General features: G+C 35.6%; 1 protein-coding gene and 1 pseudogene across 2 annotated transcripts; both read left to right on the top strand.

The window, feature by feature from the left end:
* Positions 1-312, top strand: part of LOC132282328 (putative disease resistance RPP13-like protein 1) — a 53,287-nt pseudogene extending 52,975 nt beyond the window's left edge.
* A 19,835-nt stretch (positions 313-20,147) lies between these two features.
* LOC132286409 (uncharacterized) lies at positions 20,148-22,487 on the top strand. Of its 2 annotated transcripts, none has more exons than XM_059788741.1 (2): positions 20,148-20,997; positions 21,431-22,487. In XM_059788741.1, exons 1-2 carry the CDS (start codon positions 20,246-20,248, stop codon positions 21,564-21,566), a joined length of 888 nt encoding a protein of 295 aa, XP_059644724.1. In that variant the 5' UTR covers positions 20,148-20,245; the 3' UTR covers positions 21,567-22,487. The 2 variants fall into 2 exon arrangements, with proteins under 2 accessions (XP_059644724.1, XP_059644725.1); XM_059788742.1 differs by having other exon boundaries at positions 21,397-22,487.
* The last annotated feature ends 1,172 nt before the right edge of the window (positions 22,488-23,659 follow it).

Below are 23,659 nucleotides of genomic sequence, written 5' to 3'. Positions count from 1 at the left end.
TCCTCCCTATTTAGGTATATTAGTTTGATTAATCGTCTTGTCTATTAACTATGGGTGCCCAGGAAAGGCGACTGTGGATGCTTTAGCGGTGTTTGAAGGGAGGAATTATGGAGTTGTGAATTTGGGGAGTTGTACTCTGTGTTGCTGTCTAATTTGTACCTTAGTTTTGGAAGTTTCTTTTTCATTTATGGAGGAAGATTATGTAACCAATATTAGGGTGTGCCTGGTTGGCTGTCTTTCACTTTGTTTAAGAATATTTACATGAATCGTCCTTCACTTATATTAAAACCACTCCGAAAAGTCACCAGGAAAGCTTCGTAGCAAGTATTTAGTAAAAAAAAAAAAAAAAATGAGAGCATAGTTGAAATCAATGTGAGAGCACTCATGAGTTGTGCTTCCTAAAAATTATGGAAATAGTGTTTTGTTTGGGCAGTTTAAGACATGTATCCACTCTTAATCAATCATTGACTGTTGAATTGTATGGGTATTCACTTTTTACTCATTGTTATCCACTCACTTAAATTTGGATGCCCAAAAGAGGACAAAATAAAACTATTCGGATCAACAAACATATGGAACTAAAAACCACTCAGTTAAATTTGGGAGGGGCCCAAACTAATAGAAATATCATAAAATTATGAATATAAAATTTAAATATATAATATTTTTTATCTTCACAATAGAAATTCTACCATATATTTTTTATTGTGTTAGAAGATCTAAGACAAAATTAATTATAAAGCAAAATCATTTTATGCATTCAAAAATACATTTATGTTATGTTTGGAAGTACTAAATTGACGATTTGAAATTGGAATTGAAATTAAATTAAATTTATAATTTAAACTAAATTTCCTCAAACTTCAAATTCAATTCTTTGATTCAATTAATCAATTTTTATTTTACATAGCATGTACAAATTGGACAAATGATTTAACCCAATATCATAAATCTTATATATCCAATTTAAGTATGACTTGCAAGTTGGAAAAATAAATAAAAAGCCACCGTGTTTCTGTGCATTACTAGTTACTACCATATATTGGGCCTTTACGAATATCTAATGGGTTTTTTAATGGGCCAAAGCATGTGGGTTTTGGAAGGGTCTATTACTAATAATGTCTCATCATGAGACTCTCATGTAAGTTTGCGGAACCAAATATATCAAACACAAAAACTTTTAGTACTTCCTCTGTGTCCCTTAATAGTAGTCCATTTTTTCTTTTTTACATGTCCCAAATAAGTATCTTTTCTTTATATTTTTATCATTGTCCTTTATTTTTTTAAAAAATTTCAAACTTTGTAACTATATATATTTAAATTAAAAAGGACAATTTGGTTTTTTGAAAAGGAGACAATGCATTAATTGCACGTTTTCTTAAAAAGTTATAAAATCAAAGATGGATAATTAATAAGGGACAGAGGGAGTAATAAATACCTAAACTATCTTGACTCATTTGCTGAAAATTTTAAAAATTTTGGCGGGAGGCTACCCACCCTTAATATTTCTAGAGGATGGTTGTGTTCCTATTTAGAGACAACCTTTTAAGATTGCATATAAATCATATACAAGTATATATATATATGCGTACAGTAAAAAACGTGCACTCGTGCACACACACGGTCACAGTATAATAGAGAGAGAGTATGGAGTGTGATGACGACGGTACCTCACCGTCAAATACTATGCCAGTTACGGGGGAGGTGTGGGTGCTTCTAGGCTCTCCACCTTTCAGAAGGCGCAAATTGTTCGAATCTTCATCACCCTCCTCCTCCATTTCCACAAAATCCCACATTGATAAGTTATCCCGCGAACTGTTTGTAGAAATTCTCCGAAGACTCCCTCTCAAACTCACCCACCTCTGCAAGTGCGTTTCAAAGCGTTGGTATAATCTCATCTCCGGTCCTCCTTCCGCACTATGCCCACAATTGTTCAACTTTGGCGCCTCCTTTTGCCCTTTTCTACCAGTACAAGGATCGTGCAATCCAATTAACATCCGAATCACCCATTTTTGAATCTCGCGGGTTCTCTCTAAACTTCCTTCCTTCTTCAAATCCATCATCATCATCATCGGATCAACATCAACCACAGCCAATTTGTTGCTTAGCATCGAGCAATGGCTTAGTATTATGCTCTGCAACCTCGACTTTTCATAAGGTTTACTATGTTTGCAACCCCCTCACAATGCATTGGGTTGAGCTTCCTCCTCCAGCCACTTGCCAAAAAAAGGTTAGCATTGGATTTGTTTGTAAATCATCTTTTTCTTTTGATGTTACTTAGCTTAGCCAGTAGCTTCAGAGTGGTCCGAATCATCGAATTTGAACCAGCAAATTCCAAATGTCGAAGATCAACCAATCTTAAATTGGAGATATTCTCTTCAGATACATGGAAATGGACCGAAACAATCTTATCAACCCAAGCGCATTACTTTACTGTGTCCTACTGCGGTCCTAAAGCTGTGGTTTGCAATGGAATACTCCATTGGATGTTCCTTTATCATCGTGACAAGATTTTTGCCTATGATCAATAACACTGATCAATTTCGTACCATAAGACAGCCCAAGGACATAGACCCCTTTGCCTCTGAACATAGGTGTGGAGAGTACCAAGGTCACCTCAGGTTTATTGAATGTATTGCTCACAATCTCAGTATTTGGGAACTTAAGGACTACAATGGGCTTGAATGGTCCTTGGTGCACAAGGTTTCTCTGAAGAGCATGGAATTGGTCGATCGCTGGATGGCTCGTTGGTTAGGCTACAGTTCAACAATACTATCTCTTCATCCCATTGATGGAAATATAATATATCTACAGTTTCGTGATCATATTGTACTCTGCAACATGAGGAACAGAACTTTGAAAAAGGTATGTTCTGTTGGCGGTGATTATCTGTGGGATTCATTGGTCTTTCCCTTTGTGCTTCCGTGCTGGCCTACTCCAGTTCATGAACTACAGCAGAATGCACTCAGGCAATAATATTTTTAGTCCTCTCTTTGTTTATCTGCTTTGTGTTTCATTTGGTTAAATTGTTTATCTAGTGTTTGATTTAGTTGGATTGTTTGCAAACTAGGTGCCATTGTTCATATTCACTATAATTCTCCTTATATTTTACTTCAATTTTTTGATTGGATTGGTAACTTGCAATTGTTTATATGGTCAACTATGTGCCAGTTCTACACTAGAGAGATCTCAGAATGAATTTGTATCAGTTTGTGTAATGCATTGTTTACGTGATCAACTGTGTGCCAGTTGTACACCAGAGGGGATCTCAGAATGTAATTCTATCAGTTTGTGTGTAATGTATGTCAATTCGCATTGAATCCAATGCCTAGGATCCTAGAATTATATCAATACTCGATGAAGTTTAATTAGTATTAATTATATTGAACCGATTAGCTATAGTGATAATGCAATTGATTTAAACTCCGAACAAATTAATCTTTTCATGGTTTTTTTTTTTCTTTTTTTTTCTTTTTCTTTAGAACTGATGAACTAAACATCCAAGTGTCAGAACCTAGAACTCTATGTGAGTCCCTTGAGGATCCTGTTTACCCTCAACAGGAGGCTGCTGCCGAGGAACCAACTGAATACCAACTTGTAGATGAGCAAGTGGCCCTTGACGGAGATATTAGAAGTGATCAATATCAAATTGTAGAAGAAAACAGCAACAGTCGTCCTCTTGGGTCACTAGAGGTAGTTGATGAAGAAACATCTCGGGGTCAAGAGGAGGGAGCAAGTACACAGGCTCAAGGTGAGGTGAGTCGGGCCACTTCACCTACTTCGACTCAAAACCAATCCGTTACATGGAATGGAATACCCTTGACTAGTGAACTTGCAATCATTCTCGAGGAAGTCACCCTATTACATCCTGAGACCTTTCGGTGTTTGAATAAAAAGTTTTTGTTCTTCAAGCAATTTGTTTTCGAGTCTGTGGGTCAGATACTTCTCATTCTACGTCAATTTCGTCATAAGGCTGTTACAGCGTCTGAAATTCAGTTTGTTAGATCTACCCTTGGTGACTTGAAGGAGGCAAATATTGAGATCAGATGGCTTGAAGAACAGTTGCATTTGGCCGAGATGAAGATGGCAAAGGAACAACTTGCTGTTAGAATGCAGAAGATTCAGAAGGATATAGCTGAGGTAATGGATGTGGCTACACATCTAGAGGGGGAATATGCGACTACGAAGGAGAATTTTGATGCTATGAAGGATGTTGATGTGAATCAACTTGGTTCCGGGTTGCTGTAGCTTCTTGTTTGTGATGATGTCTTGGTTCCGGGTAAGCTGTAGCTTCTTTTCGAGAGAGATAATGTCTGTATGTTGCTAATATTTTGTTGAAAAGAATCTGTGTGTAATTTCGTGAGTCATGGTGTGATACTGTTTTGACTACTTACCATTATTCGGCCTCCTTAGGAGGAACATGTCGCCCCATGCTTGTAAATGAGACAATCCTTTCTGTTATTAATCCATTTACAGTGGAGTAAGAAATATTATGTTGTTGATTAGTTTTTGGCCATGAGTAGCGAGAGAAATTTTAAAAGACAATCAACCCACTTCATTCAACAATCAGATCAAGTTGAACTTTTACAAGATGGTTTGGGACATTGGGAAGCTTGTCTTTAATTGTCAGATTTAAATTTTTTATTGCTCTACCATCACTGTGTATCTTAATGATTTATGTGGTTGAAATTTATACTTTATTGGTCTCTGTGTGTATTATTCTACTAATTCTAAAGATTAGCACTAAAAGGTGCAAAGTTTTAAGTTGTTTTTTCCAACAAGAATTACATAAAATAGAAAGTAGCAAAGAGGAGAATAAACTTTATAAACCCATTCGCTCTTAAATAATTTATAAACTTCATATATATGCAAGTTTGGGTATTTTTGAATCCTGTGAGAACCAAACCTATGACATCTGAGCTTATGTTTTGCTTCAGAAAAAGGCAGTTTACTTTACCCAGCAGACCATAGTGCCAATTAAAAAACCAAATGTTAAAAAATGACAAATTTTATACTCTTGCATCCCTCAAACTATATATTCAATTGTTGATAATGTTATAATGACAAAAATACTCCTTAATATAAATTTAAGAAAATAGTGTCCCTTAATATAAGATTAAAATTAACATAAATAACTCCCTTGGTATAGTCTTATAATAATTATTTCTGAAAAAAAGAAAAGAAAAAGTTAACAGTGCATATAAAAAAATAAAAACACCTTGGAACAATTTTGTGAATTTTATATATAAAAAATTTAAAAAGAAAAAGAAAACCTAAAATGAAAATCATTTTAAGGACAACCTAATATTTTTTAGAATTTATATTAAGGAGCATTTTTATTATTAAAACATCACTTTATTTGTGTGTACTTTAAAAAAAAAAAGTTAATTTCTTCTTTTAAAAAATTAAAAATTAAAACAAAACATCAATTTTCTTAAATTTCTTCCTCGCTTCGTTTATAATGATATATTACAATTTTGCCCTTATATATTAAGTAAACCTTATGTTACTTTATATTAATTACTTGATATATTTCTCTATTATTCTTATTTGAGAACATTCATGTATTATTTTGATATTTCTACAATAATATTAAATCTCAAGTTGCAAACTTGCAATAGAAAATTTGATAAAAGAAATTATGGTTGACAAATTATTTCATTATTTACATTCGTTAAATTCTCAATATAATTTTCTTATTAAAAAAAAAAAAAAAAAAAAAAAAAAACTCTTTCAATACTGTTCATGCCCGCTGCCCCATTTAATAAACGGTTGGGCTGCTACTTCATAGTTGAAATATCCTCGTTACTGTTGACGTGGCAATGACAAAGGATGCATTGTAAATGTGATCACTCTACAACGCATCTGCCAAGATTGGAATCTCGAAATATGGGGGACACGTGTCAACTCATGGGAGTTTTGGTAACAAAAACAAACCCATCTGATGACTAAATGACTAAACTACCCTCATCATCAACAAACTGTCCCACGAATGACAATAGAAACTCAAATCGAAATTTGCCACCTCCGCGCGTGCACAATAGGAAAGTAGTGATCATGTCCAAACCGTCTGATGCCTTTTCGATTATACGAATGGACGGGGTCACCTCTAAAATATGCGGTCACAAATTATGTTGAGGACCTGAGGGAGCACAAAAGAGGGAACGAGAGAAAGAGACTGAGACTATGGACTACAAATTGAATACTACGGCGGAAATGACGGTCGTTCTTGGCTCTCCACCTTGCAGAAGAAGCAAATCGTTCAAATCTTCATCACCCTCCTCCTCCAACGCAACAAAATCTCACTTCGATAAGCTAACCCACGAACTGTTCGTAGAAATTCTCCAAAGACTACCTCTCAAACTCACCCATCGCTGTAAGTGCGTTTCAAAACAGTGGAATAGTTTCATCACCACTTCTTACTTTGCACGATGCTATGTCAAAAATCGATCTTCCTTCGTCACTCCTTTTGCCCTCTTCTACCAGCAGAATAATCGAGATTTTGCTGTCCAATCATACCCAAAAATCCCATTTTTAAATCCCGTCGGTTTTCTCTAAACTTTCTTCCCTCTTCGACCCCATCACCATCTTCATCAAATCAAAATCAACCAATTGCAATTCGTTACCTAGCATCAAGCAATGGCTTAGTATTATGCTCTGCAACCTTTATAAATCACAGGGTTTACAGTGTTTACCATGTCTGCAACCCACTCACAATGCATTGGGTTGAGCTTCCTCTACCACCCACTTGCCAAGTATACGTTGTCGTTGGATTTGTTTGCAAGCCATCTTATTCTTTCAATAGTACTACCTGCACAAGTAGCTTCAGAGTGTTTCTAATCCACAGACCACCAAAGTGTTCGGCCAATCTCAAATTGGAGATATTCTCTACAGACGCATGGAAATGGAACGAAACATTCCTATCAACCCGAGCGCGTAACTTTACTGTGTCCCATTGCCGTTCTAGGGCTGTGGTTTGCAATGGAATATTCCATTGGATGTCCGTTTATCATGCCAAGACTTTTGCCTATGATCCATTCAATAACACCGATCAATTCCGTGCCATAGAAAAGCCCAAGGGCAGACACAGACAGACACACCATTATAGATCACTTAGGAGAGTACCAAGGACACCTCAGGTTTATTGAATTTTATCCTCACTTTCTCAGCATTTGGGAACTTAAGGACTACAATGGGCTTGAATGGTCCTTGGTGCACAAGGTTGATCTGAAGATGATGGAATCAGATTATGCTACAGATTGGTTAGCTACAGATTATCAATAATATCTCTTCATCCCATTGATGGAAATATAATATATCTACAGAGTTATAATCATATTGTACTCTGCAACATGAGGAGAAGAACTTTGAATAAAGTTTGTTCCGTCGGCTGTGGAGATCCTTGTATTACAAGGCTCTTTCCCTTTGTGCTCCCAAGGTGGCTGTAACACCCCAGATATATTTTGTATATATATTTATTTATTTATGAATTCATGTTTTTATCTATATATTATTTATCTATGTGGAATTATGTGAGGTATAGGAGGTTTATCGTATAATTTTAAGAGAGAGATAAGGCTGTCAGTTTAGTTTGATACTAGTTATATATCTAGACTTGGTGTATCAGCATTTTATTACCTACGATATTATTCTGTGAAGTCTACACGATCATTCAAAGTAACAAAGAAGATTAAGCAGATTCCATTATCAGGCAAGTTAACATTGCTTTCTATACCCATATATTATCTGTAACTTGATTTGTTTTTTAACAATATTATAATAATTTGATGGGTATTTTAATGAAATGTCTAATTATGGTGGTATGATTATAGAATTCTGTATACTTTTATATTTCGGAATTCAGTCAATTACCTAAACTTTAGATTTAATTCATGTACGTGTATGTATTTATATGTGAATATATAAATATATATGACGATTGAATAAGAAGTGCATATACATGTTTTGCGGTAGATATTATGTGTATATCTTTTCGCTGCCAAGGGAATATTCACTGTAAAGCTATTAAGTGTATGTAGTTAGATATTTGTTTTTAGTCTGGAGTTGTAACGTGAGATTGATGGTCTTTTGCTTTGGATCAATTGAGATAGATAGTTAGGTGTTTAGTATAATTTTGGATTTTCATGGTTGAGTGTTTTCATTTCTCATGATTAAGTGTGGGACCAAGGCTAAGGCTAAGGAGTTGTAGTTTGGATGAATTTTAATTCTTAGATCAAAGAGATCAGTGTTACTTACTCGAGTGCGTACGTGTACTGTAGTATTTGGGCCAGGAATTAATCATATTTGATTAATCCTTTTAGGTATATATTTTAGGGGAAAGTCTGAAAAACACCCCTGTGGTTTTAAATTTATGCGACTTACACCCTTTTAGTTAGATTTATTTATATAAATCCCTACCAGATACAAAAATGTGCAATTAAACCACACTGGTGTCTATTCCGGTGAAAATTGGATGCCAATTGGTCATGTGCCCTGCACATGACCATTTAAAACCCTTTATTCCAGAATTACCCTTTTAATATTCCTTTACTACCCCCTCACCACATATATATATTACTACCCCCTCACCGGAATCTTATGGTCCACCGAATCATTTGTCATCCCTGCCTGGTTTTCGCCGGATATCTGATCTGAAGCGGCCAAAAATGGCGTTCAGAGCTCGATTATGGCTCTCTGTTGTATAGGATTGTATCTATTGGTATGAAAATTTATTATCTTCCCCATAATTATTTATTTTTTTGAGGGTTTTCCCCCATTTTTCATGTGGGTAATTGAATTAGGCTACAAAACTAGCCAATTTTTTTTTTTTTTTTAAATTTTATTATTTAATGCGTTTTTGGTTGGGAGATATTAATCGTGTTTCAAGTTGAAATAACTTAAATGTAAAAGCAGCAATTTTGTTTCTGGACATCCAATTTGTTGTTGAAAACAGCTTGAATTTTTTGAATCCTACCATCAATTCTCAAGTTCAAACTTTCTGATCTCTTTGGATCTCTCTCTCTCTCTTTTTCATTTTTACTTTCAGCAATTCTACAATTTCAATTCAAAATTAAAAAATATGCAGATTTCTCAAAATTAGTTTTGGAAAATTGAATGAAAATAATCGAATTCAAAGACCCACTTTTCTTATCCCTATTCTGATCCCGAACGGCGAACACGAACTTTTGCGATGAAACAAGCAATCTTGCAAGCTTCTGCTTCTCATGAGCTCATACACCAGTAACATACGCCGCTGTTTTCGGTCAGAGGAGAATCCGATGAGCGAGACAATGTAATTCGATTCAATCAATCCGGCAAATAAGAGCTCGTTCTGGAACTCGCGCTCGCCCTGGAGAGAACCGGCGTCCATAGCCTTCACAGCGACTTCTAGGTTCAAGTCAGTGAGGGTTCCGCTGTAGACGGAGCCAAAGCCGCCCTGGCCGAGACGGTGAGATTCGGAGAAATTGTCGGTGGCGCGGCGGAGGGAAGAGTAGGAGAAGCGGTGTGGCGGCTTGGAATTAGCGGGGACGGTGCGTTTGCGGGAGATTTTGCGGAAGCAAACGGTGAGGAGAATGAGGCAGGAGAAGGCGGCGGCAATGCCGCCGACGAGTGGAGGAATGAGGTGGCTGTTGTGGTGGTGGTGGTGGTGAGGGATGATCGATGGTGGTGATGCAATGGTGGGGATGATCAACGGTGGTGATGACTGCAACATCTGACGAGATGGCATGGTGAGAAAATTGTGAGAGAGAATGAAAGGAGAATTGAACCACATAGCTCTGTAGCTTTACTGTTGTTGCAGATTGAAAGGGCTATTTTAGTCTTTTCACATTTTATGTTATATTATTAGTTTTTTTAAATCATAAATAGAGGGTTATTTTAGTATTTTTGTAACTCCGGTACCGGTCAATAGCGGTCAACACCCAAAATGCACTAATTCACACCATTTTTAAAGTATAGGGAAGTTAAACAAACAATGGGGGGTTATACGCACTATCTCGATATCACAGGGGTGTAAAGCGCATGCGACCCTATATTTACTATTATATGTTATGATATAGATATCAGAATTTAGATTTTGTCATGGACTAGTTGTGGACTTAGAGAGTAAAAAGAAGTTATATATTACCGTACTCTCATTAATAAGGATGAGTGCTCTTGATTAATACTATTAAATGTTAAAGTCATTTAATAAAGAGTATTTAATGATTAATATTATCGGATCAGTTAGGCATGGTCAGGGACCAGCCTTATGCGAGTGCACTATTTTGTGTTATGGCCATGGGTCTAATGAGCCTTTATTGTGTGGACATGATCAGGGATCATCTGGGGAGTAGACGTACAATCCAACCACACGTGTGTTTTCAGTAGTTAGGGACTATACGGTTCACATCACTTATTGGAGAGGAGCCAGGGGCTCATGTGAGATAATGGCAATAAAACAACCAACTAGTTGAGGGAAGGTAGGGGCTCATGTAAGGTAAGTGAAATTTAGTAAATTAATTATTGAGATGATTAATAGATTTATAGTGTGAATTCGAGATTCTGATTATCTTGTGACATAATGGTATTGAGATATAATATTTATGAGAAAATAATTATTGGATGGGAATGAGATTATAGTAATATAGTTGTACCAAGTGTGATAGTAGTTATTGTGACTATTAGATATTAATATTTATGTACTTCGGCAATATTAGTACCTAGTAGGTGATTTGATGAAGGTGATTAATGTATCTTTTATGAGTTGCATTTAAGTATGGGAATACAAGGTATGGTTTAACTTGCTGAACGATAATAGTGTTTAGCAATTTCTTGCTGAGCTTGTGAGCTCACCCCTTTATTACTTTCAGGTGCACATTGATTTAGCTTGCAAAGGAGGCTCAATGGGAGATGGAGATTTTCTGGTTTTCCACATATTGTTTTTATTATTGTTTCTTAGCAAACACTTTGTAATAAGATTCATTTAGTTGGTGGAATTTTAATTAGTTGGGGATGTAATAAATTTCATTTAGATTGATGGATTTTTAAATAAAATGTATTCTTACTAATTTAATCATGGTTTTTGGTGGATGTATGATGTGAGTCACGCACTAGATTTTAGTGTAAGACAATAGTTCTTGTGTTAGAATTTTTGGGGCGTGACAGTAGCCTACTCCAGTTCCTCAACTCCAGCAGAATGCACTCAAGTAATAATTTTTTTAGTTCCCTCTTTGTATATCTGGTTTGTGTTTCATTCGGTTAAATTGTTTATAAAGTGTTTGATTTAGTTACATGTATCTGGTTTGTGTTTCATTCGGTTAAATTGTTTATAAAGTGTTTGATTTAGTTACATGTTTTTTGTAAACAAGGTGCTATTGTTCATATTTATTATAATTCCCCATATATTTTACTTTAATTTTTATTGGTTTGGTAACTTGCAATTGTTTATGCGATCAACTAAGTGCCAGTTCTATGCCAGAGAGGAACTCAGAATATATTTTCTGTCAGTTATGCCTATTGGATGGCAATTAGCATTGAACCCAGTCGTAGGATCTTAGAATTTATATGAATACTCAATGAAGTTTAGTTAGTATTGATTCTATTGAACACATTAGCTAATAATGCAACTGATTTAAACTGAGAAGAAGATTAATCTTTCCTTTTTTCTTTAGAACTGATGGACGAAACATCCCAGTGTCAGAACCTAGAACTTATGGTGAAGCCCTTGAGGATCCTGTTTATCCTCAACATGAGTCTGCTGCTGAGGAACCAACTGGAGACCAACTTGTAGATGAGCAAGTGGCCCATGCCGGAGATGTTAGAAGTGGTCACTTTCAAATTGTGGGAGGAGGGCCAGTAGAGTTAGTTGATGAAGAAACATCTCGAGGTCAAGAGGAGGGAACAAGAGCACATGCTCAAGGTGAGGCGAGTCAGGTCACCTCGGTACCCAATTCATCTACTTCGACTGAAAACCAATAAGTGATATGGCGAGGAATACCCATGACTCGCGAAATTACAGCCATTTTTTAGGAAGGTTCCCTTTTGCATCCCAAGACCTTTCAGTGTTTGGATAAGAAGTTTCTTTTCTTAAAGCAATTTGTTTTTGAGTCTGTGGGTAAAAAACTTCTCATTCTACGTCAGTTCCGTCATAGAGATGTTTCTGCGTTTGAAATTCAGTTCATAAAATCTACCCTGGATGACTTGAAGGAGGCAAATATTGAGATCAGATGGCTTGAAGAACAGTTGCATTTGGCTGAGATGAAGATGGCAAAGCAACAACTTGCTGTTAGAATGCAGAGGATTCAGAAGGATATAGAAGAGGTCAAGGAGGTTGCTACACGTCTAGAGGGGGAATATGCGACCACGAAGGAGAATTTTGATGCTATAAAGGACGTTGATGTGAATCAACTTGGTTCTTTTTTTTTTTTTTTTTTTTCAGTAACTAACTTTTGCTTCTTGTTTGTGATGTCAAGATAATGTCTTCTTCCATCAGATGAGAAAGAACACAATTTCTGTGTAATATTTTCTTGAAAACAGGCTCTCTGATTTCTTGCAATGCTTTACACTTTTCCTATTTGCTACGTATCTTTATTCGGCCTCCTTGGGAGGAACATGTTGCCCCATGCTTGCAAGTTGTAAGTGAGACAATCCTTTCTGTAAGTATAATATTTATAGAGATTGGTCGGTGACATTCTTAATTGGTTATTTTGTTTTGATGCCATTGAACATGTCTTCCCCTAATATGCTTGTAAATGAGACAATCCTTAGAAAAAAGCAGGGAACCCAAAATACTGAATCCTTGGGATCTATTCTTTTCCAGTTTGAGAAAATGAGACTTCTCAGAACCCTTTCAAGCATTTCACACAATATGAAAAACTAACAATGTCCATTGTATGGCATTGTGGTGATTGGATTTGCTGCCATTTCACACAATATGAGAAGAACTATGTCAGGTTGGTGCACAAATCATCACCATTCGTCTGAGCAGAGGTCGGACAGGTCACTTGAAGAATTCATCGCACAACCGTATTTATACTCCACGTTCAAGTATAAGAAAGAGATGGATGTCATGTATGGAGAAACTTGTCAGCATGACCGTGTGGTGTGGTGTGGTGTGCTTGTATAGTCAAAGATGCATGCATAATATCTGAATTTGAGCTTTCTTGATATTCTATTCTTTTTATTTTGATTTTCTTGTGTAGTCAGAGATGTATGAATAAATCTTTACATGTTTCTCCTTGTTTGATATAAGGTACATGTATATTATATACAGTATTGGAATGAGAACTTCAATGGAAGCATCAAATACAGTATTATATTTACTGTATACCAAATCACTAATCACAACAATAAAAGTAGGGGTGGCAATTTTTACCGCCCCGCCGGGGCTCCGCCCCGTCCCGCCCCTTCAATAACATGAGAACAATTTTTATACCGTTGGGGCGGGTATGGATATATTTTTGTACCCGTCGAGGGTCATGGGGCGGGTACGGGTTCTAATTCATATCCGCCCCGTCCCGCCCCGCCCCGCTAAATATAACTATATATATATATATTATATAATATTAATAACTTATAATCAATTTATATAATATAACAACTCTACAAGTTACACAACTCTAATTTTTTTGTTTCTCTTTATCAGGTATTCCATCCTTCTCTCTCTCATGACTTTTTTTGTTTCTTCATACTCTAATACTATTTCGTTGATATCATGTATGAATAGTATGATTATGTCTCTATGTTTGTGGTTCTGATATCGTACTTGGTCTTGATTTTTAAGGTTTTTGATTTCTGTAAATCTTTTTGTTTTTTTGATGTAGTCTATGATTTAAGTTATATATATATATATTATTTCAGTGGATATATATATATTTTATCATACCCACTTGTGCATTGGAGTCTGATAACGTTCCTTTAGAACAGATAGCTTGAGTTCTAGGTAGAACGACGATGAAAGCTTGAACTCCTCAGACTGGACTATTACAAATTTGAATACTAGTTGAGAAGGTAATTTTTTTTCTCTTTTTTCGTCTCTCCTATGCAATAATGTTTTAGCTGTTTTGGATTTTACATTTGTTGATTGATTAATCTATAAAAAAACTACTCTTTTTTTCGTCTACGTGACAATGGGTTGTGGATGACCCACTTGGGAATTAAAATTTTTTTTTTTTATTTTTATATTTTAAAAAACCAAGCTTTTTTGTTTTATTCAATTATATTGGCACTTCTCATTCTCCTTTATCATGTTCATTTGTCAGTTTGATTATCAATTGAAAGTGAACCTTTAAATTAATTACTTCTATATTTTTTTTATCTAGCAAGTGGTTGATATAATGTCCCAGCCAACTCAAAATATGGAAAGTGTGCCATCTGCATCAGCTACACAACCTACAAGTTTTGATGCACCAATTGAAATCAATTCTGAATCAGCACCCACTCCAAGTTCAGGGGTCACAGGACTCGCAACATCACAGGCGAGGAAGAGAAAATTGACTTCAAAAGTTTGGAAGGATTTTGAAAATGTGATATTGGATGGGCCAAATGGGGGGTCTTTTGCTATTTGTCATCATTGTAAGAAAAAGCTTGTTGCTGAACCTTCATCTGGTACTAGTCATTTAAAACAACATTTAAAGAGGTGTGTGAAGCGAACTAATAGTGATATACGTCAAAAAATGATTGCACGTTCTCCAAATGTTGATGGGTCAATGCAATTTGGCAATTTTACATTTACCCAAGAAGTTTCAAGGAATGAACTTGCTAATGCAATTGTTTTGCATGAGTATCCTCTTAGTATTGTTGAGCATATTGGATTTAAAAGGTTTGTTAGCAGCCTCCAGCCCGGCTTCACAATGATGACTCGGAATACAAACAGGAGTGATATTATGAAGCTTTATCAGTCGAAGAAAGTGAAAGCTTATAGGTTGTTTGACAAACTTGAGAGTCGAGTTGCTATCACGACTGATATGTGGTCTTCTAGACAGAAAAGAGGTTACATGTCAATCACTGCTCACTATGTTGATGAATTTTGGCGCTTGCAAAATATGATTATTGGGTAAGTATTTAATCTTTTTTTATTTGTTTTGTTTCAATAACATGATATCTCAAAAGTTGGTTATCCATCAGTGACTAACTTTTATATTTAATTCATGAATACTTTCAGGTTTGTTTATGTGCCTTCTCCACATACAAGTGAGATTCTCTGTGATGCACTTATGAATTGCTTCCTGGATTGGAACTTGGACAGAAAGATATCTACTATTACGGTAGATAATTGTACAACCAATGATGCATTGATTCAGGGTCTTTCGAACAAGTTGTCTATTCGTAGTAAGTCACTTCTCTTGGATGGTAAAATTTTTCATATGCGTTGTGCTGCACATATATTAAACTTGATTGTGAAGGATGGTCTAGATATAATTGGAGGCGCAATTGGGAAAATTCGTGATAGTGTTCACTTTTGGACGGCTAGCCAAGCTAGAGAAGAAAAATTTGTGGAGGCAGCCAGTCAATTAAAAAATCCATGCCATAAAAAACTGTCTCTTGATTGCAAAACTAGATGGAATTCTACATATTTGATGCTTGAAACAGCTATATGTTATAAGGATGTGTTTCCACGATTGAAACAATGTGAGAGACTTTATACATCTTTGCCATCGGAGGAGGAATGGAGCTTAGCACAAGAAATTTGTCGGAGATTGGAACTATTTTATTCTATTACTGAAATTTTCTCTGGGACTCGATTTGTCACCACAAATTGTCTCTTTCCAAAAATTTGTGAGGTAAAATTGGCATTGCGTAGTTGGTGCAATTGTGAGAACGAGGTGGTAAAAAAAATGGCAGCAAGTATGATGGAGAAATTTGATAAGTATTGGAGTGAGTGCCATCTTGTTGCAGGAATAGCAATAGTGTTAGACCCAAGGCATAAAATGACCTTTTTGGAGCATGTTCTTCAGAGGATACATGGGGACGAATATTTCTCTCAAAAAGATCGTGTACGCCAAGCATGTTATGATTTACTTCAAGAGAATCAAGATAGAAGTAAGGAGGGAACTAGTCTAAGTGAAGATCTAAGTGGATTGGCTGCATCTTCAAGCTCTACAAGTAAAGAATGGGACATTTATGCCGAGTATGATATAATTGTTAGTGATTTGTCAAGGATTGGGAATGTGAAATCAGAGTTAGACCATTACTTAGATGAACCTGTCTTGCCACGCACCATGGATTTTAACATTTTAAATTGGTGGGATGCAAATAAGAGTAAGTATCCTACATTGCAGCTAATGGCTCGAGACATCTTGGCTATTCCAGTATCAACTGTCGCATCTGAATCAGCATTTAGTACAAGTGGTAGGTTGGTGAGTCCACATCGCAGTCGACTTAGTCCTGGCCTTATAGAGGCTTTGATGTGTTCTCAATCTTGGTTGTGGAATGATCTAGAAGGTAATGAAATTTTAAATATGCTTTTATATTGAATGTCCCATTTAGTTTTATTCTTTTTCATTTTTTTTTTTTTTAATTTTACACTGTTTTGCAGCAAATGCATCGGCGTCAACTCTTTCTGCTGGAATCTCTCGGTTAACAATCTGTGATGAAGAAAAAGATTAAAAGGCTCCAAGGTATAGTTTTTTTTTTTTTTTTTTTTTTCCTTCCCCCTCCTTTTTGCAGTTTAGTAATATTAACTATTGTTAAATCAATGTATAGTTTTTTGTACAATTAGTCACCATCAATTACTAAAAGAAGATCTGTTTTGATCTTATCTGATATTGTTAGAGTACATGAGTTATGCAAGTATTAAATTAAAATTTAGTGTGCTAATTAGTACTACTATACTTTGATTTATCTTGTATTATCCAGACTTAGGAGAGTGCAGTGTTATAGTTGATAGTTACAGAAGATATTGAGCGTGAAAAAGATGCAGAAATTTGTGTGGAACACCAGACCTTATCAATTAGTAGTAGACACCAATCTGTCTCTATAGGAGCAGCGGTGAGTCTCTTTCATTGGCTTTCTTTTTCTCTCTCAACATCAGTAGCGGCTTTAATGAAGCATTTTAGTGAAGCTGTCTGTGCATATGTGTTAATTGATGAACAGAGAGGCAAGGGGTCACGAATTGTAACGAACATTTGTATTTTTTATTGAAAAGGTACAACTGGTACAAGCTAGGAATTTAGCACACCGGTGTTGAACATAAGATTGTTGTTTTTCAAGACTGCTTGATGATCATTGGAATTATAGTTTTCATATAAATTTTATTTTCTTCAATTTGTTGATATTTTTTTATATATTAAACGATTCATTTGTTCATAATTTTCAGGTTTTGATTAATTCATGAACACTGTGGAAGACATGGGAGATTGCAAATGCCAATAGATCATTTAAGGGATTTAAATCAGTTTTTGTGTTTTTGTTATCTTTTGTTAATTTTAGACTTCAATTTTGAATAATTTGGGATGTAAACTTGCTTTTGTTTTAGTTATGGTGGAAAGTTGGAGCTTAGAACTTGTTATGATTTAGTTGTATTAAACCCTTATTTTTGTTGATTATGTTCTTTGAATTATGCTACGAGCATGCTATTTATTTATTTATTTTTATTGGGATTCATATATGTTATGTCATTTCCAAGCTTTTTGTATTAAAACATAGTGGTGGCAATTTTTATCGCCCCGCCGGGGCTCCGCCCCGTCCCACCCCTTCAACAATGGATATGAGAACAATTTGTATACCGTTGGGGCGGGGATGGATATAAAAATTTAACCCGTCGCGGGGCACGGGGCGGGTATGGAGTTGCCATTAATCAAACGGGGCGGGGATGGATTTAGGTAAACCCGCTCCAAACCCGCCCCGTTGCCATCCCTAAATAAAAGGTAATTACTCAAAATAAATATATATAAATCTTTTCACCTTTGAAAATCACAGTCTCTCTCAAACAAAGACTTACAAGAGTATTCTCTCTTTTTCCATACAAATTGAATTTGCAAGTTCTCTTATCTCCTTTGTCTCCCTTTAATCCAAGTTCTGATTCTTATAAAAGTGCCACAAACCATTCACTAAGTTTGTTTAGCAATTTCATGATAAATCAGAGTCATAACCATACATAATATACCTATTCACATTAGGAAAATTAAACTAATAACATATGAAACATCGACTCAAAAATATATATAAATAAAAATAATTTTTTTTTTTTTTTTTTTGCACCACACTTCACCTGCATAAAATTTAATGGATTAAATTTTATTTTATTTTATTATTATTTTTTTTTTTGTGTGTCTTGTAATTCTTTGTTTGAGAGAGACATGATTTCCAGAGGTGAAGAGGTTTTAATTTTTTGGGGGGTAATTACCTTTTATTATTGTAATTAGTGATATTGGTAAATATTAAATCTAGAAACTAGAAATAGTAGCAATGGTTTTGTATTAAAAAGAAATGATGTAATTAGGTTTTTATAATGACCATTATATTATATCTAATGGTCATTATAGAAAGTGTGGATGAATTTTCTTACTCTACAGGGAGCAAGAGATCATTATTCATGATTTACATATTTACAAGTAATTGTACGTATATATTTGTAGGATAGCGTTCAATTGCTCCTAGGAGTAAGAAATTATATACTCACTTCTAATTGTAACTTAGGATCTAATCCTACGGTAATTAGTTAATTTACTTTTATTATTTTTATTTTAAAAAACTTATATTTTCTTTTCATACCATTAAATATGGTAATAGAAAAATGATAGAATTAGACAATTTATTAAAGAAAACAAGAATAAAATAATTTGACTATTTTTTGCCAAATTCGCAAGCAACCACTAAGACGAAGTAAAATTAATCTAAAATTAAAAGTCATCATTTTTAATTTTTTTTCCATACTTTATCAATTCTATTGATAAATTATGAAGAAAAAACTTAAGATTTGCAATGATATTATACATATTTTGGCATACTTTTACCGATCAACACTTTGAACATTTAATTTACCAAAAAATATAAAAAATAAAAAAACATTGAGAACATTTAGATAGATATATAATAATATATTAAGAATTGTTTTGCATAATTTTTCAAAAAAAAAATTAAGAAGCCAATAGTAGTCTCCTAATTCTAAATTAGTTGCTGAACAAATTCAAAATATTTTATCAAGTAGAGTATAAAACATGGATTAATCTTGAAATTTAAGTTTTGATTATAATCAATACTTCTCAAACAATCTTTATTTAATGGCCATTTTATTTATCTTTTTTGATTAACTTTTTTTTATTTTTGTTGCTGTTTGCAAATTTGTTTAATAAACAATTGCTAGTGATGGGGAAGTATTTTTTTATTGGATTATTTTATTTCTATTTCCTTTAATAAATTGTCTAATTCTGTCATTTTTCTTTAACGATATTTAATGGTATAGAAAGAATATGAAAAGAAAATATAAGTTTCTTAAAATGAAGGAAATAAAAGTCAATTAAGTAATTATCGTAGAATTAGATCCTACGGTTACAATTAGAAGTGACTCTATAATTTCTTACTTTCAGTTTAATACTACTGTGTAAATCATATACATGTAAATATGACTTAACGAGTAACTAGCATTACATTAAATCATATACATGGTCGCAAAGCCGCACGCGGTCACATATACAATGGGCCGAACAAAACCTCACCGTAATAGCTGAGAAAAGGAGACAATGGGGTGTGATGACGACAAATCGTCGCATACTATGCCACTTACGGCGGAGATCAAGGTGGTTCTTGGCTCTCCACCTTTCAGAAGACGCAAATCGTTCAAATCTTTATCACCCTCCTCCTCCAGCACGGTAAAATCTCACTTTGAGAAGCTACCCCACGAACTGTTCGTAGAAATTCTCCAAAGACTCACTCTCAGACTCACCCATCGCTGTAAGTGGGTTTCAAAACGTTGGAATAGTCTCATCTCCACTCCTCACTTTGCACAATGCTATATTAACAATCGTTCTTCTTTGGTCACTCATTTTGCCCTCTTCTGCCAAGTCAATACTCGAGAATGTCCTGTCCAACTCACATCCAAATCACCCATTTTTAAATCTCGTGGGTTTTCTCTGAACTTTCTTCCCTCTTCGAACCCAACACCATCTTCATCACATCAACATAAACCAGAGCCAATTCGTTTCTTAGCATCAAACAATGGCTTAGTATAATGCTCTGCGACCCTGAAGTTTCAGAGGGTTTACTATGTCTGCAACCCGCTCACAATGCATTGGGTTGAGCTTCCTCCACCACCTACTTGCCAAGAATGGGTTATCATTGGATTTGTTTGCAATCCATCTTATTCTTTGATAGTAGTACCAGCACAACTAGCTTCAGAGTGGTTCGAATCCACCAATTGGAACCACCACAACGTTCTGCCAATCTCAAATTGGAGATATTTTCTTCAGACACATGGAAATGGACTGAAACATTCATATCGACCCAAGCGCGTAACTTTACTGTGTCCCATTGCTGCCATCCCCGTTCTAATGCTGTGGTTTGCAATGGAATACTCCATTGGATGTCCCTTTATCATGGCAAGATTTTTGCCTATGATCCATTCAATAACACTGATCGATATAGTACCATCGAAAAGCCCAAGGACAGGAACACCAAGGTCAACAGACGCACCGTTATATATCACTTGGGAAAGTGCCAAGGACACCTCAGGTTTATTAAATATTATCCTCCCTTTCTCAGCATTTGGGAACTTAAGAACTACAATGGGCTTGAATGGTCCTTGGTGCACAAGGTTGATCTGAAGATTATGGAATCAGATGATCGCAGGATGCCGTGTAGGATAATCAACACATTATCAATACCGTCTCTTCATCCCATTAATGGAAATATTATATATCTACACAATGATAATCATCTTGTACTCTGCAACATTAGTAACAGAACTTTGAAAAGAGTATGTTATGTTCGCTATAATTATCATTGTTTTTCATTGTTCTTTCCCTTTGTGCTCCCAAGGTGGCCTACTCCAGTTCCTCAACTCCAGCAGAATGCACTCAGGTAATAATATTTTTAGTCCTCTCTTTGTTTATCTGGTTTGTGTTTCATTTGATTAAATTGTTTATGAAGTGTTTGATTTAGTTACATTGTTTGTAAATTAGGTGCTATTGTTCATATTCACTATTGCCCTTATATTTTAGTTCAAAATCTATTGTATTGGTAACTCGCAGTTAGGATCTCAGAATGTATTTTCTGTCAGTTTGTCTAATGGATGGCAATTAGCATTGAACCCCGTGGCTTTGATCCTATATTTATATGAATACTCAGTGAAGTTTAGTTAGTATTGATTCTATTGAACCCGTTAGCTATAGTGATATTGCAATTGATTTAAACTGAGAAGAAGATTAATCTTTTCATGGTTTATTTTTTATTTTATTTTATTTTGGTTTGTTTCCTTAGAACTGATGGACGAAACATCTGTGTCAAAACCTAGAACTTATGTTGAGGCCGTCGAGGATCCTGTCTATCCCCAACAGGAGGCTGCTGCTGAGGAACTGACTCGAGACGAACTTGTAGATAAGCAAGTGGTCTATGATGGGATGTTAGAAGTGGTCAATTTCAAATTATAGAAGAAAACACCAACAGTTGTCCTCTTGGGTCACTAGAGGTAGTTGATGAAGAAACATCTGGAGGTCAAGAGGAGGGATCAAGTACACAGGCTCAAGGCAAGGAGAGTCCGGCCACCTCAGTACTCAGTTCATATACTTCAACTCAAAACCAATCAGTGATATGGCAATGAATACCCATGACTAACGAAATTGCAACCAGTCTTGAGGAAGTCACCCTTTTGCATCCGGAGACCTTTCAGTGTTTGGATAAGAAGTTTCTTTTCTTCAAGCAATTTTGTTTTTGAGTCTGTTGGTAAAATACTTCTCATTCTACGTCAATTCCGTCATAGAGCGATTTCGGCATCTGAAATTCAGTTCATAAAATCTACCATGGATGACTTGAAGAAGGCAAATATTGAGATCAGATGGCTTGAAGGACAGTTGCATTTGGCCGAGATGAAGATGGCAAAGGAACAACTTGCTATTAGAATGCAGAGGATTCAGAGGGATATAGCTGAGGTTAAGGAGGTGGCTACACGTCTACAAGGGGAATATGTGACCACGAAGGAGAATTTTGATGCTATGAAGGACGTTGATGTGAATCAACTTGGTTCCGGGTAGCTGTAGCTTCTTGTTTGTGATGTCAAGACAATGTCTTTGTTCCATCAAATGAAAGAAACGCAGTGTCCATATGTTGCTAATATTTTCTTGAAAACTAGCTCTTCGATTTCTTGCAACGCTTTGCACATTGCCTATTCGTAGGTGTGATCTTGTTTCATCTACTAAGCATTTTTCGGCCTCCTTAGGAGGAACGTGTCGCCCCATGCTTGTAAGTGAGACAGTCCTTTCTGTAACTATAATATATATTCGACCTCCTTATGAGGAACACAATTTCCATTGTCCTTTTTCTGTAACTATAATATTTATATAGATTTGGTTGGCTATTTTGTTTTGATGCCATTGAACATGTCGCCCCATATATGCCTGTAAATGAGACAATTCTTAGAAAAAAACAGGGGAACCCAAAATACTGAATCCTTGGAATCTTAAGAATTTATGTCTACCTCTGATAAGCACCTAAAGGTAACCCATTACACTCCTTTATAAGCTCCATTCATTTCTGGCTTGAGAAATGAGAATTCTCAAAACCCTTTCAAGCATTTCAAATAATATCAAGAACTAACAATGTCCATTGTATGCTATGCCATTGTGCTGATTGGACTCGTTGCCATTGCACTAGCAATTTTCCATACAACTACGTCAGGTTGGTGCATGAATCATCACCAGTCGCCTGAGCAGAGGTCGACTGGCCACTTGAAGAGTTATGCGCGCAACCATATTTATACTCAACGTTCAAGTACAAGAAAGAGATGGCTGTCATGAATGAAGAACTTGTCAGTGTGACTGTCGTGTGCTTGTCAGGTTTCGAAGATAGTGAGGACGCGAGGCAACTGCCCCGTTGCAAGCATTTCTACCACACTCCTTGCATCGATACGTGGCTCTATTCTCATTCCAGCTGCCCTCTCTGCCGCACTCCTGTCGACAGACTGACTTCTAACCCCGAGGAAGCACCGTCAGGGAAGAATTCCCTAGTAGTCTTGCTGCATATCAGTACCTCAATTTGAGCTGTTTTGACCTTCTATTCTTTCTTTAAAACCCCACCTGCAGTGAGTTGCATGCTTCTCCATGTTTGATATATATATATATATATAGTGTATATGATTGATTGTATCGTATACAGTATTTGTAGCATTAGGAGTTGGAACTATTGGAATGAACATTTCCATTGAAGCAACAAATATTATATTTACAGTATATCTACGTACATATACATATATACTTCGTTAAATATGAAGCTAACAAGGTGTTCAGACACAAATTCATCGATGTCAAGTAACTCTGGTTTTCCTTTCATCCCCAATAAATTTTTTTTTTGTTCTCTCATATTTAACACTTTCTTTTTTTAAGTTACCTAGTTGTTCAACTGGTTCATATAATAATTCAACTTGGGCAAACTCAGTGCAAAATATTCCCACTTGTCCGGAATGTTTAGATTTACCTCCACGTGTTGAGAGGTTGTTTTCTTTATTTCAAACTACTACACTAACAAAACT

Source organism: Cornus florida, unplaced genomic scaffold, assembly GCF_030987335.1.
Source record: "Cornus florida cultivar Cherokee Brave unplaced genomic scaffold, ASM3098733v1 CherokeeBrave_3.0.0_Hap2_Chr11, whole genome shotgun sequence".
Classification (NCBI taxonomy): Eukaryota; Viridiplantae; Streptophyta; class Magnoliopsida; order Cornales; family Cornaceae; genus Cornus; species Cornus florida.
This window is presented reverse-complemented; position numbering and strand designations above follow the sequence as displayed.

Excerpts from the sequence above, each read along its gene's own strand:
- LOC132286409 (XM_059788741.1), top strand. The coding sequence starts at position 20,246 with ATGGGTTATCATTGGATTTGTTTGCAATCCATCTTATTCTTTGATAGT. Across the intron at positions 20,998-21,430 it reads CTCCAGCAGAATGCACTCAG|AACTTATGTTGAGGCCGTCG; the intron begins GTAATAATATTT and ends GTCAAAACCTAG.